Source organism: Engystomops pustulosus, chromosome 3, assembly GCF_040894005.1.
Source record: "Engystomops pustulosus chromosome 3, aEngPut4.maternal, whole genome shotgun sequence".
Lineage (NCBI taxonomy): Eukaryota > Metazoa > Chordata > Amphibia > Anura > Leptodactylidae > Engystomops > Engystomops pustulosus.
In genome coordinates, this window is record NC_092413.1 from 125,995,182 (window position 1) to 126,010,908 (window position 15,727).

Below are 15,727 nucleotides of genomic sequence, written 5' to 3' on the forward strand. Positions count from 1 at the left end.
ATTTAGAATTTTGAAATTGATGAAAAACCACAATTGTACCATATTCTTTTGGGTCCTGTTTTTAGGTTTTCCTCCTTTGTTCTTTGGGTATGTACATCATGGAGATATCAGATTTATATAAGTATTATTATGTTTTAGTAGATTTAAAAAATTATAATTTTTTTTACAAAATAGATCATTTTCATTTTGCCATATGCTGAGGCCAATAACTTTTTCATAATTCAGTGTATAGAGCTGTATATGGTGCCATCAGATTACATTTTCATTGCCGCTATTATGGGGACCTTTTGATCATTTATTAAAATATGTGTGGCAAAATGGCAAAAAAAAATTTGTTTCAGACATTTGGAGGCTATTTTCCATTATGGGGTTCACCGCTGAGTTATATAAACAGGTTTTTTATTTTGATACATCGGACATTTTGGGATGGGTGATACCTAACATGTTTATGATTTCATGCGTTTATTTACTTGTATATCAGTTCTAAATAAGAGGGTTATTTGAACTTTTAAGTTTTTATTATTTTATTACATTTTTCTACTTTATTTTAAGACCCCTTTGGCTATTTTAACCCCATAGTGGTCTAACTGATCTTCAGATATACTGCAATACTACAGTATTACAGTATGTGGAGATTTTCACAATGATCTATAACAGTGTGCCACATAGATTGTGCTGAATGACATGCCAGGATGTCTCACACAGATGTCACAGAGGTGGCATCCGGCCCTAGATGGCATTGCCCACACATGTTTGCAAGGGACATATAAATGGTCAACACCTGCGATCGTTGCCAGCACTGCATTATTCAGCAAACACCCATTGTATATGAAGAGGGCTCAAGCTGTGAGCCCTCTTTATACACTCACTGCTACACCGTGACATTGGGGAACATCATGGTGCACCAAGGGGTTAAAGGGGTGTTCACATTTTATCAAATAAATGTTATTGTTTGTTTAATAAAAAGTTAAACAATTTTCCATTGTACTTTGAACCACATTTATCAGTGTTTGCAATTATAAGTGTTTGCACCAGTTTTCTGTATGACTTTGCACTAGAAAGTTCAAGCTGCTTGCACATATATTTATAAAGTGTCTCCACCAGTTTTGTGTCGCTTCTGAAATGCGTCTGACAAGACAGAAATAATGTGCACCAAAAGGGGCGGATTAATGCTTAATCGGACTGTACTTCACAATTCCGTCCGAGCAGCGCAGATAGCACCAGATTAATGTAGAACATGCACCACAAATCATGAATCTTCTGCACTAAGCAAACACCACAGGCAAACTGCAAATAGTCCAGTTTACACTGTTTTTGATAGATGTGGCCCAATATGTTTTATTTCCTGACAGTTTTCTAGATCTCTGCTTGCTGTGATTCTAGAGAAAGCTTCTATGTTTACTTCCAGTGGACTCTGTACATGGTCATGTAATGTCACACAGGTGCACAAGCCGTTATATCACACAGTTGCGGTAGCTCTCTGTGATATAACGAGCCATGCACCTGTGTGATCATAGACAGTAAACAATGAAGCTTACTGTAGAATGTCAGCTAGCAGAGATCTAGAAAACTGTTGGGAATTGATACACAAAGAATATTATAAAATTGTATATCTTTTTAACATACACACAATTTATTTGCTGAAATGGGACTTCCCTTTTAAATGTTCAGGAGAAACTCACAATGAGAATCATTTATCATGTCCTTTTTCACATGCATTTATTTGCACCTATTTTGGTGTAACAAGCCAATGTGGTTATTTTTTGTGACCTTTTAAATTAAAGCAGCAGACAGGTGAACTGGATTGATCACAGTTCTGTGGAGAATAGGCACACAAAAACACTCCTCCAGTGTAAATTTTGTAATAAAAAGGTGCCAAAAGAGATACAAATAGACACACATGATAAAAGACAGAATTATGATAAATGCCCCCCATGGACACTAGGAATTGCTTGACTTCATCTCCTAACCTTGATTTCTCCTTGTAGACAGTCGCTACCAAATATTGTGGCTCAGCATTCTGTACCCTGGTAGAGCCTGTATCTCTACCTTAATGTTAAGCATGTCTTGACAAATACTCATTTCTTCTTCAACTCTTCACTACATGATGTAAAGTAGTAATTATCATTTGGGTGCAGCTGTAAAATGAACAGCCACAGCCCTGTTTTGTTTTTTCATTTGTTCATATATGAGCATACAGTAAATGTCTGTACATGGTTGGATTGCATCAGTAATGCATATAAATAGACTAAAAACTAAAGACCTAAAAGATCCAGCAAGATTGAACACAACAACATTTTTTCAATTTTGTGTTTGTTTTTCTCTCCTAGCCTTACAATAGAAATAACACCAAAAGATGGAAAAATGTAAAATGCAGAAAATGACACGTAAACACATTTGGTATCAGGTTCTGTGTTTATAGCTTTCACAATGCAATCTAAGATTTCATACCGCTCCGTACACGGGGAAAAGATAGGACATGTCTATGGAGAGGGGATGGGTCACCTCTCCTCCTCAGCGTGCTGGATGTGTGCTATGAGAGACAAAATAGGAAAACAAATACATTTTTAAGGAAGTTATTTGCAAGTTATGGTGAAAAATTAATTAATCTCAATACTGTGTTATATATTGGGGGTCATTTACTAAGGGCCCGATTTGCATTTTTCCAACGTGTTACCCGATTTTCCCAGAATTGCCCCGGGATTTTGGCGCACGCGATCGGATTGCACGCAACTCAAATCGGGGAGGCCTGGCCAAACGAAAACCCGACGGATTCGGAGAGACCGCCGCATTTAAAAAAAAAAAGGTGTTGCTCGACAGGCGCTTACCTTCACCCACGATAGGACGGTGAACTCCAGTGCATTCCAATGGTCTTCAGCACAGCAGCGACAACTGGTGGACGTCGGAGGAACTGCCTTAGTGAATCCTGTCTGGACCCGAATCCACCGCAGAGAACGCGTCGCTGGATCGCGAATGGATCGGGTAAGTAAATCTGCCCCATTCTTTAATGACAATGACTTTGGTCAAACTTTTTCTGTAAATCTTCACAAGGTTGGAACACACTTTTGCTGGTATGTTGGCCCATTTCTCCATGCAGATCTCCTCTAGAGCAGTGGGGCTGTCGCCGGTGCAACATGAACTTTCAACTCCCTCCAAAGGTTTTGTATGTGGTTGAGATATGGAGACTTGCTAGGCCACTCCAGCACCTCTAAAAGTTTTTTACAAAGCTACTCTTTCTTTCCCCTGGTGGTGTGCTTGGGATCAGTTTTGTCCCTTTGCAGAGAAACATCCCCAAAGCATGATGTTGGCACCCTCACAGTAGGAAAGGTGTTCTTTGGATGCAAGTCAGCATTCACTCTCCTCCAAACACAACACGTGGTGTTCCTACCAAACAGTTCTACTTTGGCTTCATCAGATTAGATTACATTCTCCCAATACTCTTCTGGAACATCCAAATGCTGTCTAGTAAACTTCAGACTTCAAACTTCAGACTTCTGTATATGTACTGGTTTAAGCAGGGGGTCACATCGGGCACTGCAGGATCTGAATCCCTTGTGGAATACTGATGGTAGCCTTTGTTGATTTGTCCAAGCTTTCTGCAGGTCATTCACTAGGTCCCCCTCTGTGATTCTGGGATTTTTGCTCACCGTTCTTGTGAATATTCTGACCTTATGGGGTGAGATGTTGTGTGGAGCCCTTGATTGAGGGAGATTATCAGCGTTCTTGTGTGTCTCCTGTTTTTCATTTATTGCTCCCACAGTTGATTTTTTATAAGCTGCTTGTCTATTGCAGATTCAGTCTTCCCAGCCCGGAGGAGGCCTACAATTTTGATTCTGGTGTCCTTCGACAGCTCTTTGGTCTTCACCATAGTAGAGTTTGGAGTGTTACTGTTTGAGTTTGTGGACAGTTGTCTTTTATACTGATAACAAGTTCAAACAGGAGCCATTATTACAGGTAATAAGTGGAGGACAGAGGAGCCTCTGTGAGAGCTAGAAATCTTGCTTGTTTGTTATTACCAAATACTTATTTCCACCATAATTAGGAAATAAATCAGACAATGTATTTTCACATAATTTTTGTCTCTCATAGTTGTGGTCTATTACAGACCTCTCTCATTACAGGATGACAAATACTCCCCACCACCACACACTGTATATAGTTTTTGTTATGTTGTAATGAATGAGGAGGAAAATCCCCATATACTGTAGTATGGCAGTATATGATAGGATCAATCAGACAACCCTGGGTTAAAGTACCCTAGGGAGTCTGAAAAATACTAAAAATAAAAATTAAAAAAAAGTTTTAAAAAAATTATAATAAAAAAACTAAAAATTCAAATCACCCCCTTTTCCCTAGAACTGATATAAATATACAAATAAACAGTAAAAATCATAAACACATTAGGTATTGCCTCTGTAAATGCCCGATCAATCAAAATATAATAACGGGTTTTCACTGCATTTAACCCTGTAAAAAAATCAATGATAAGTGATCAAAAGGTTGTACAGTCCTTAAAATGATAATATTGAAAACGTCATCAAAAGTCTCAAAAAATTACACCACCCACAGCCCCTACAATGAAGTATGAGAAAGTTATTAGTGCCATAAGATGGTAGAATCGAAAAAAAAAAATTTGTACGGGATTTTTTAATTTTTGCAAATGTATGAAAAAATAATAAAACTTATACTAATTTGGTATCTCCGTAATCGTACCGACCCAAAGAATAAAGTAGACATGTCATTTGGGGCGCACAGTGAAAGACTTTAAATCCAAGCCCACAAGAATATGGCGCAAATGCAGTTTTTCACCATTTTCACTACATTTGGAATTTTTTTTCCGCTTCCCAGTACACGGTGTGGAATATTCAATACCAACACTATGAAGTGCAATTTGTTACGCAGAAAATAAGCCGTCACACAGCTCTTAAGTGTAAAATTAAAAAAGTTATAGATTTTTGAAGGTGGGAAGGGAAAATGGAAATGAAAAAACAAAAAAGGGCCTGGACCGGTTAAAAAAAAATGTAATCTTTAGAAAAAAACAATTGTGTGATGTATGGACCTCTGTAAGGTGTCATATTTTGGTGGGATTATCGAATGATTTCATCTTTCATATTTCATTCTCTTATCTGTTCAAAGATGACCCATCTCTGTGTCTGGTCTAGATGTTGGAGGACTTCTTCTCAAAATCAGCTCCATTTAGTGAAAATATTCCCAATAAATTCATAACATCCAGAACCCCATATCATCTAGGTGCTACAAAAACAATTTAGCGGCTACATTTATTCAGCAATATATGAGGGAGGTATTGATAAAACTATCTTCAAAGCATTCTCTATCTGAGAGGAGCAGCCTCCACTAAGGCTACATTCACAGTAACATTATTTTTATAATAATTTACAAATGTCATGTACTATAATATAGTATCAGCCATTGGCATAATCACCCCTGATTTGCTATTAGAATGCTTCTGTGCAATATGGCCACTTCAATTTCCATGTTTTATCAATGTCAGTTTATGATGTATATATGAAGTATAATTAAAGATCAGACACGATGAACACATAGTATCACTGAGGACTTGTCTCAGTTATATGAAATGCATAAACATTGTTAATATAAACAAAGCAAACCACACAGAAACATCTTAAATAAATTTATTTTAATGAAAAACATTACCATGTACATTTGTTTCTGCAAGCGGTCAAACTTGTTAAACCATACAAGTTTAATGTATTTTCAGATTTTGAAAATCATCCAGATTATTGTTCCGTTCTTTGTCAACAGGAATCTGTATATGAAACACATTTTGGTTTGGAATTCAAATTATGAAAAAAAGAGGGTTAAACTACTGTAAGCAATTCTTATAAACAAACTCACAGTAAAAAAAAAGTCTATTTTTCTAATCCTTATGGCCTGTATTGTGAAACTATAATTTACACAAGGGTATTGCTTTGCGTGTGAGTGAATGTTTTTTCAAGAAATATATTTTCCTCTCCCTCCTAAAAGCTGATTCTATGTCTTCCAGAATCGAAACCATGTAACCATTTATTAAATATCCCTAGGACAGGTGACAAATGTCTGGTTGGTAAAAACCCAACTACAGAGACATCTAGCAATTATGAGAATTGCAACAAATGTATCCCCCATCTCTATGGGACTGCTAAAGAGGAGCTGAGATGGATCTTGTGTTAGAAGAACAGGGATGGGCAGATTTTGGACACTAAACAACCATTGGATGGTACTAGTTTAGTGCCAAAATTTGCTGATATGTTGAACTTATACATTTTTTTCAAGTTACACAGTTCTATTAATACTATGACAGAATAGTAAAGTATATCATCTAAGAACCACCACTGCCCAAATACAAGATCCTTATAAATGTCATTTTCCAGTTTCAGCAATCTTTTACTAGATGTTTGATCTTTTTTTGCTATGACCACTGTTACTGACGTCATGGTGTCTACAACGGACCAGAGGATCGATATATAGAAGAGGACCTGCCGGAGGGGCGTCGGAAGGTGAGTAAACATTTAGTTTTTTATCCTACAGGCATTATATTGGGGGCAGAGGCTGCAGGCTATATACTACAAGAGCTGGCAGGCTATATAATACAGTGGGTGGCAGGTTACATATTAGAGGGAGCTGGCAGGCTTTATACAACAGGGGGCTTGCTGGGTATATACTGCAGGGGGATGGCAGGCTATACATTCCAGGGGCCTGCAGGCTATATACTCCAGTGGCTGGCAGCCTATATATACACTACAGGGGTCTGGCAGGATATATACTACAGGGGCTAGCTGACTATATACTACAGGGGCTGGCAGGTTATATACTGGGGGGGGGGGGGGGTTTGTGGCCAATGCATTTCCCACCCTCGGTTTACACTGGAGTCAATTGGTTTTTCGAGTTTTTTGTGTTAAAATTAGGGGTCTTAAATCCTTTTGAATTGATTTTATTTATCGTGTGTGCAGTCTTTTGTATTGATAATGAATAAAGAGAATGTATATTAAATGACATGTTTCTTTTTCTGTTGTTGCATGTGAGCATGAAGCATGTAGCATGTCATAGGTTTTCTCATTTACTTTGAGTAGTGCTGGTCCTAAGCGTCTATATTCTATGGTACCTGCAGTGCTGCCACTATAAAAGACCTGCAAATCAAGACATAGTCTATAGGGAAAAAACTACTGTAGAAACAGCACTATTATACAAATGTCTGGTGCTGCAATACAACGAAACCTACAGTATGCATGTTATATTATTCCATGAAACACAGGCTCATAGCTAGACCTCTATGAGGTCTATGAGGACTACATGTTATTTATGTTTTCAATGTTGATCTGTTTTAATCATTTAGCAAGCTTACAAAATGCAAAAACACAAAAAAAAAAGAAATTACAAGGGACTTACGTAGAAGCGATATGGCCAGGGAAAAACAGAAATAAGTGAGAAGATCAATAAAAGGAAAGAAGAGTAATATCTATATCAGCGCCATCCTAGGCTCTTGCTATGCAGCTGTGGAGATGCTGATTGGTAAGGGAGTAGTTGCAAACAGCGCCCTCTCCAAGTTAGGAGCTGTCTTAGGGAGTCATGAACCCAAGATTCTTGCAATGGGTCATTAGGTAATCAGCAGCTGTAGATCCTGCCTGAACAGGCAATGGTTAATTGGATGTGAGTTATCAACCAATTGTGCTTTTACAATGTACACTGGAGTGTGATTGGAGAGGTAGCCACCACCTGACCAGGATAATAAAACCCCTGGGTGGGAGGGGCTTCTGATCCAGACCTCATGGTCAGTCGAGTCAGACAGAGTGAACAGAGAGACAGCGTCGGTACACCATCAGTACTGACATATCACGCTAATCTCAGGACCAGAATCAGGAGACTCCAATCCAGAGCTGCAGTTTCCACAGTTTGGACAAAATTCCACCCCAGCTCCACTCTTCCATCTACTACCAGGCTGGTGAGCCATTCCTGAGGACTCCTCTCCATGACCACTCCAGTATTCCGAATCTGCTGTGAGACCATTTAAGCCCGTTGCCTGCTGTTGTTCAATAATGAACTGTGAGTTATTTTGTACAACGTTGCCTCCGTCTGATCCCTGGATCAGACCATGTGCTCCCCATCCATTACCCAGGGACTTATCTTACAGACACTCAGGGGTTGCCCCAGGGAGAACCAGTACATCAGCCTCTCACTACATATTTCTTGCACACATCACTTGCTGGAGACCTGCTACGCTGTAGGAGAGCCCTCCGGTCCCCATACCAAGCACCGCAACATCAGCGTTTCTAGGCCGCAACCGCCAGCCACTCCAGAATTCTGGGCCCCGGCTGCTTCCAGGCCCGAAGAAAAGGCTAGGCCACGGTACCATTGTACTTTGTTTGTGTGAACATGACCTTAGCCTGCTGGCTGTTTAGGAGTTGACTGCACCTTATCCCAGGGAAGCCTCCTTTTTTGCAGCATAAGTTAAGCTGTAGCAAATATTTTGTCCATATTTTGTCCTGTGCTGGTTATATTTGATCTTGGCAAGTTCTGAATTTGTTGCTATCTCTCTTGTGAGGTTAAATCAGGTAAGTAGGTAGGACAGCAGGCACCCTCACATGGAAACTCCAAGGTCTCATGCCAGGAGGTATTGCGGCTTTGGGGAGTAAGCCAGACCTGGCTTAGTATTTTTCAAGAATGGAGAAGTGCTCAGCAATGAGTTCCTAAATAAGTTTGATGAGATTCACCTCCTGTATTCAATCCACTTTTCCAGTGAAGGGGCCTTGGTCAGGCTTAGGGAGAACGGTGATCTTGGTGGACAGGCATAGGGTGCAAAAGGGGGAGGTAGGAGAGGCACAGTTGAATGCATAAGGGTTATGGGGGTTATGAGGGGCAATATGGTTTTCCCAGCAGCTGCCACTCCTGGGAGACCACGTTTGCCAAGGACCAGGATCCTGGAACGATGTGGAATGGAGGAAGAGCCCGACGAGAGGTTCAGGAAGGCGCTTGGTGCAAACAGCAGACGTAGAGATCCAATGGATAAAGGAATCTCTTTTATTATTGTTAAAAATATTTATCTCATAAAATGAGCATATGCATAACGTATTAAAAGTACAGTGCGACGCGTTTCAGCTCTGGACTAGAGCTTTCATCAGGCATGGTGTAAAGAAACACCTCGTAAACTAAATTAGCACTTTAGGACTTCTCTTTGGATGGAGTTACAGGTATGGACCTATCCAAAAGAGGCAATTGTGGGATAAATCTCTGCCAAACATTTAGGCCATATATCCAGTGGTGAGATGGTATCTCTGATACCTCTATGGACAGGAACATGATAGGACCAGAAAATAGATCCAATAAATGCAGTTAGACTCCAGACTATCACATGGTGGCTAAACAGCAAAATATCAATTTGATTATATGACTGATGGAAAATGTAAAAAATATATTGTCCTTATTTTGCAGATGCAAAGTTCTCAACATATCCAGGAACTACAAACAATGGAGCACCTGTTTGAACTGAAGATTATGACATGACAGGACTCTTATAAACTCTTACAAGAGGACTTATCCAGCATCAGGCCACAATTGAAATTAAAGTGCCCCCCCCCCCCAAACATGGCCTCGCTAAGTCAGCTAAAATAGGCATGATCTTGACTACCAAGTGGGCCTTTTTATTACTGGGGAGGTTGGTTGCAACAGTGGCAACAACAGTACCACAAATACTGATTTTCACAAACATAAAGTGAACTGCTGAGTAAGATCTGGTGTTCAGCACTTGAAGATTTGAGAATAGCTATGGATACCCCTATAGATTCAGCAGATTGGGTCTATATGGGACCACAATGTGAAATGTTTATCATGTATGGTGGGAACATGCCAGCCCTGAAATGGTTCACCTCAGGATACTTTTCATTAGACATTTTCCTGTATAATTCATTAAAGGTAAAATGAAAGTTGAATGAAATGTTCATGTTGCATGACCAGCAACACACTGCCTTATTCACCGGGGCACTCATCTATGGAGTCCTATGGAGTGTGGAGGCCTGTACTTCATGAGTAGTGGAGGGATTCCACATAGTAACAAGAGCTGTCTTTTACTAAACACTGAAAATTCAGTGCAGATCCCTGCTGTTTTAGTGAGCCAACAGACATTGTCAAGATGTGATTACATTGCGAAATATCCAGAGCCCTGTAAAACTGTACAGGAAAACAGTAAGAGGAGCCTTCAGGCAGAGGCAAGCGCTGCTATCAAGCTGTCAGTGACTCAGCACTTCCCTCCTCCTGTCCCCTAGTGTCACACACGACCTGTCAGCTGATCCGCTCTGCCTGCACTAATACACTAGGCAAACACACCTAACACTATAATACACAGCTACAGCAACATCAGCTGCTCTCCTACAGTGCACCCACCCTGCCTGGTTACTGGATTAGTAGCAGCTATGGCTTCTCATGTGGTAAAACAAGTCGAAGACCAGGAATCCAGGAGAACTTTTCAGTACACCAAGAAGAGGGGATATGACATAACTCGGGATCCACATCTCAATAAGGTAATAGAGGCCAGGATGATGTATGTATTAAGCATTGTTTCACCTCAGCCGTGTACTCTGCAAATGATAGAGTTAATTCCATGACCTGCAAGAGTGGTTTAACTCTTTTCTTTCCATTGCTTAGGCGGAAGGTATAGTATGAAGTATGGCAGAACCTGTTGAATGAACTCTTGAATTGAAAGCTGTAATACAACCTCCTGCACAGTATAAATTCATTGGTGGACATTTTTGTCAGGCCTTGTATGGCAATTTTCTGGTGTACAAGGCCTAAAATAACCGCAATGCCTGGCCGTGGAGGGGTAAGAACGGGGTTGCTGTCAGTGGCCGAAAGGGCCCTCCCTGCCCGTACCTGCACATTCGCTACAGCCAGCAACCACTGAAGACTGAAAAGTCTCTGGTAATAGTGCCTAGTCACCTAGCCAAATACCTCATGAGCCCAGAGCCTACTGATGTATTTGGAGGGACAGGGGTTCATCATACTGCCGAAAATAAGAGTGACTTATATTAATTTTTGCTCCTAATGATGCACTAGGTCTTATTTTCAGGGGATGTCTTATTTTTCTATGAACAAGAATTCACATTTATTGTTGAACAAAAAAAATCAACTCCTTTAACAAACTCTCAGCATAAAAATTCAGAGTTTGGAGAATTTCTTGTGACTCCATTCCTTTTGGAATTATTGGCCCTAGTCTCTTATGTTTGCAATACCACTTTCCTTAATAAGCCTTTCTTGTACTGGTATCTGCTTGTATATCGCATATGCAGCGCAACACTCGGTTATTTTATCCCATGAATTCTTCCCCGTGTCACAACCTCTTTCAACATCCAAAAGATCTACAAATGCTAATGTATGGCGCAGGGGGAACTGCAGCAATGACTTGTGCTAAGTCTTATATTCAGGGGAGGCCTTATATTTCTAAGCCTGAACGAAATTCGACTAGGTCTTATTTTCAGGGGATTTCCTATTTTAGGGGAAACAGAGTATTATAAATCCCGCCATCATGTCTATTCCATCGGGTCATGCGTCATCACCAATCATACGGTCCACTTTTAATTGCATATGAATAAAAGTGTCTGACACTAAAATGAACAACATTATCTAGCCTCCTTCTATAACATCTTTCTCCAGCAATGAATTGAAGTCATTCAATGAGGGAAAATTTTGTTACTGCCCACATGGCTGTCTACTGACCTAACTAAAAGGTTTTAAACTTTTACATACTATTTATTGTAGCATATCAGTTACAGGCCTTGTTCTCTTTATGCCCATAGTCTGAAAAATTTTGATTCATAGATCTCATGTAAACAAGCCGTTGTCACCATGGCTATATGCAAGGACACAAATTTCTTGCAGCTCTGTAGAATAGTAGGCACTTGTACCTCTATATGAAATAAGATTGGATCCCTATTATAGTACTAACATCTCTATGGGTGATGACAACAAATGAAGCTTAACCTGTTGCATATACAGGATGAGTATGCACTACCTAGTGAGCTAGGACATAGCGCATCAGGACGATCATACTGTTGATTATACTGTTGAGTATACCAGTGCAATCAGTAGCTAAAGTCCGTTTATTATAACCCCTAAAATGACACAATGGGGCACATCTACTTAACCGGTCCCTGCGCGATCCATGATCTGGAATATACGACGAGGAAGAACTCTGCTGTGATTCACTAAGATCGGGCACCCAATATCCTGCATGTGTCGCTTCCCTGCTCAGGTCCGCCGGAGTTCACCTTCTTCTTCCCGTTGCATATAAGTGCTTGGCTTGCTACACATTTTCAAAGTTAAATCCCGCGCTTAGTCCGAATCAGTTGGAACCCCCCACCCATTTGTGTCGCATGAAAGCCGGCACTAATGCAACAAAATCCGATCACGTGCGCCAAAATCCTCTGCTTAATGCAGCACAAACCGGAAATCGTCGGAATATCACACGATAATGCGGTCCACGGACCCTTAGTAAATAAGCCCCAATGAGTGTCACCTAAAGATCTCTGTTTTTCCCCGTAGACACTCCTGGTGTAGGTGACAGATCCCCGGCAGATGGTAAAAGTAAAGCCTGTGATGGTAGTTGCAGGCCAGAGACACACACAGCAAACCGAAATCTTGCAAACTCTTGGTTCCTTTATTATGGGAACTTCAACAGCAGCAGATAACAGACTGGTAACAAACTCCTTCCTCCCAGGGCTAGCAAAGCTGTCAGTTGGCTAGCTGTGGCAGGATGAGCCCTCTTGTAGCAGGAACAAAATTCCTCAGCCCAGACCAATGGTCAGCTACACCCTCTCAAGGCAACAAGGACGATATCTGGGTGTAGAAATTAGTAAATGGGGCCCTGTGCATAAGGTGTCAAGTAGTGCTTTAGTAAGTGGGGGCTATAGAGGCTGATAGAGACTACAAGGTAAAGCTAGCAGTCCCTCTGATTTGGCCAGTTTATTCACATATAGAGTTAGGCTTGGCTCATATCACATCTTTTGGACATGTTCAGCATGCACAGTATAGGTCACATCCAACAGGAAACACTGTATAAAAAAAAGCAACAGACCGCATTTTACCATCTTGCTTCTAGCTGCAGAGGTCAGGAAAGTAAGAGCTTTCCTAACATAGACTTTGACAACTAAGGCTGCCTTGCAGAGCGATCTCAATTAGATTCTGTGGGAGATGGACGCAACTGCATTGCATGCTCTGCAATGGCCCTGCTGATAATACATTGTGGGGCACATTTACTTACCCGTTCCTGTCGCAATCCCCGGTCCGGAATGTCCAACGAGAATGCATTGTGCCGCGATTCACTTAAATTGTGCGCCCGATATCCTGCATGTGTTGCTCCCTGGTCAGGTCCAACGGAGTTCACCTTCTTCTTTCTGGTGCATGTAAGTGCATTGTCTTGCGACACAATTTTAAAGTTAAATCCCACGCTTAGTCCTAATCAGTCGGATCATCCAATGGCTTTCCACCCCTCCCTATTTGTGTCGCATGAAAGCTGGCGCGATTGTGCCAAAAGGCGATTGCATACGACACACTGCCCTGCTAAATGCGGCGCAAATTGGAAACTGTCGAAATATTGTAGCTCCCCATTGTAACAATATATCGGGAATCCTTCTCACAAAAGAGGAGAAAAACTAGATAAATCTCTCTTAGGGCAGAAGATATCCTTGACTATAAAGGGTATTCACATATTATGTCACCATTTATTAACTTTTTTGTTTTATTATATATTGTTATAAATTTATCAGTGAAATAATAGAGTCAATGAACAAAATGATTACTGTGATATGAAACTGCAAAGCAAATACAGATTTTTGTGGGGTTTTAAAAACCTTAGTTGTTTGAGTGACTATAGTGTACTACCTTATTGTGCGAGACTGAACAAAACCCTGAACATCTAGTAGTGAATACCACACAGTATCCCAGCACAACTGCTGACTAGAAAGCATGTGTATTGGAGAGTGTGCACATGTGAGAGGAAGATACTGGATCATCCCGACCTATGCTATCTATGTTTACACAGCACATTCCAATATATAGGAAGAGCTGCCCATTGTCACCACAATGCCCTGCTGATGTGCAATAACCTGAATGCAGGAACGAACAGGGGTGACCAAACAGGGATATTGTACTTGTTTTATGTATGCGACCGACCAGGAAACGCTTATGCACTCAAGAAGTTGAGAGTGTCCACTTACATCTATCAAGACAAACAAATGCTGCTTGTTCCTTTGGGCTTTCTTTCTGAGTACTGCTAGAATTGTACTTCACGTAGAGGTGTAACCTACTAGGCAACAATTCAGAATCTGTGCCAGACCCCTGACTATAAGAGATTGTTTATAAAGTACTGGTATCCTTAGATAGGTTCTGTTGGAGCCTTTTAAGGCTCAGGGACCTAGGTGCAAGTCTTGGTTACATGATGAGGCAGTACACACAATGGGGCACATTTGCTTACACGGGTCGGAGGAGATCCCGACAATGCACTGTGCCGCAATTCACTTACATTGTGCGCCCAACTTGCTGAATGTGTCGCTTCCCCCGATCAGGTCCGCCGGAGTTCACCATCGTCCTCCCGGTGCATGTAAGTGCATGGCTTGCGACACAATTTTAAAGTTAAATCCCGCGGCTTGTCTATCCATCGGATCGTCCGATGGCCCACCCCCCGATTTGTGTTGCATGAAAGTTGGCACGATTACGCTAAAATCCGATTCCGAACGACACAATACCCTTTTAAATGCGGCGCAAATCCGAAACCGTCGGAATATCTTACGTTTATGCAGTCCACAGACCCTTAGTAAATGAGCCCCAATGTGTGATTGTCACATCTGTGTAATCTAACAATGTAACCCACAAAGAAACTGTACTAAGCAGCACTGTACTTCTTAAAGAGGTTGTTCATATTATATATTAATATATGGCTGGGGGTCTTTAAAAATAAACTAGAATTTATGTTTAACGGTCATAAAAAAGTTTAACTAGTGATAGGTTCAGACAAGTAAAATTTGGTAATGACAGATTTAGAAGGTCATTTATTCGTGTAGTGATGAAGTACTATATTATTATGTATAGTGACCCTTGGTGCATTTTTAATGTTGTAAATATTGTATTTATTAGAATAGTAAGTCCATTTTATCTGCCGTGTAATTGTTCTTTTTGTACAAGTGTATGTTTTAATGTATCAGCTGCTGCTTACTGAATTTCCCTTCTGGGATTTTTAAAGTTTTTCTTAATCCTTTTCTCTTATACATCTCTCCCATTCTCCCACAGTGGTAAAGCATGTCTGAAATTTATGCTGTCGTAGGTGTGGGTCACCACCGGCCTCTGTATGCAAACGGATGCTGTAGGCACGTGGTACCATATATAAAAAAATACCTACTCCCAAAAAAACTATTTAACCTAAATCTAAAGTGTAACAATTCAGTGGGAAAAAGCTGTTTATACAGTTAACTTTTTGGTAGAGCAATTTTAATGATTGACATAAACTTGACTTTACAAAATTCTTTCAGGGAAAATGTACTATGTACATAAGATAAGAAGTCTTATCTGCTAACATTGGTCTTATTCATGCTGACTCCAGCTACTTTCTATCAAGATCTGAAGTTCCTTTGACACATACTAGCTTATTAGAGATTAATGGCACATGCCAATCTCTGACCTGTATGCACAATTCACCTATGTTGTAAAATACTGTAGCTGTAAAAAG

The 15,727-nt window shown here is 40.5% G+C and overlaps 1 protein-coding gene across 1 annotated transcript in view; it reads left to right on the forward strand.

Annotated features, from left to right (window-relative positions):
- Positions 1–10,219: 10,219 nt before the first annotated feature.
- Positions 10,220–15,727, forward strand: part of ME1 (malic enzyme 1) — a 216,632-nt gene continuing 211,124 nt past the window's right edge. Inside the window, exon 1 of the mRNA XM_072142033.1 lies at positions 10,220–10,532. Within this exon, the coding sequence (XP_071998134.1) occupies positions 10,425–10,532 (108 nt within the window). The 5' untranslated portion in view covers positions 10,220–10,424. The remainder of the gene's footprint in view (positions 10,533–15,727) is intronic.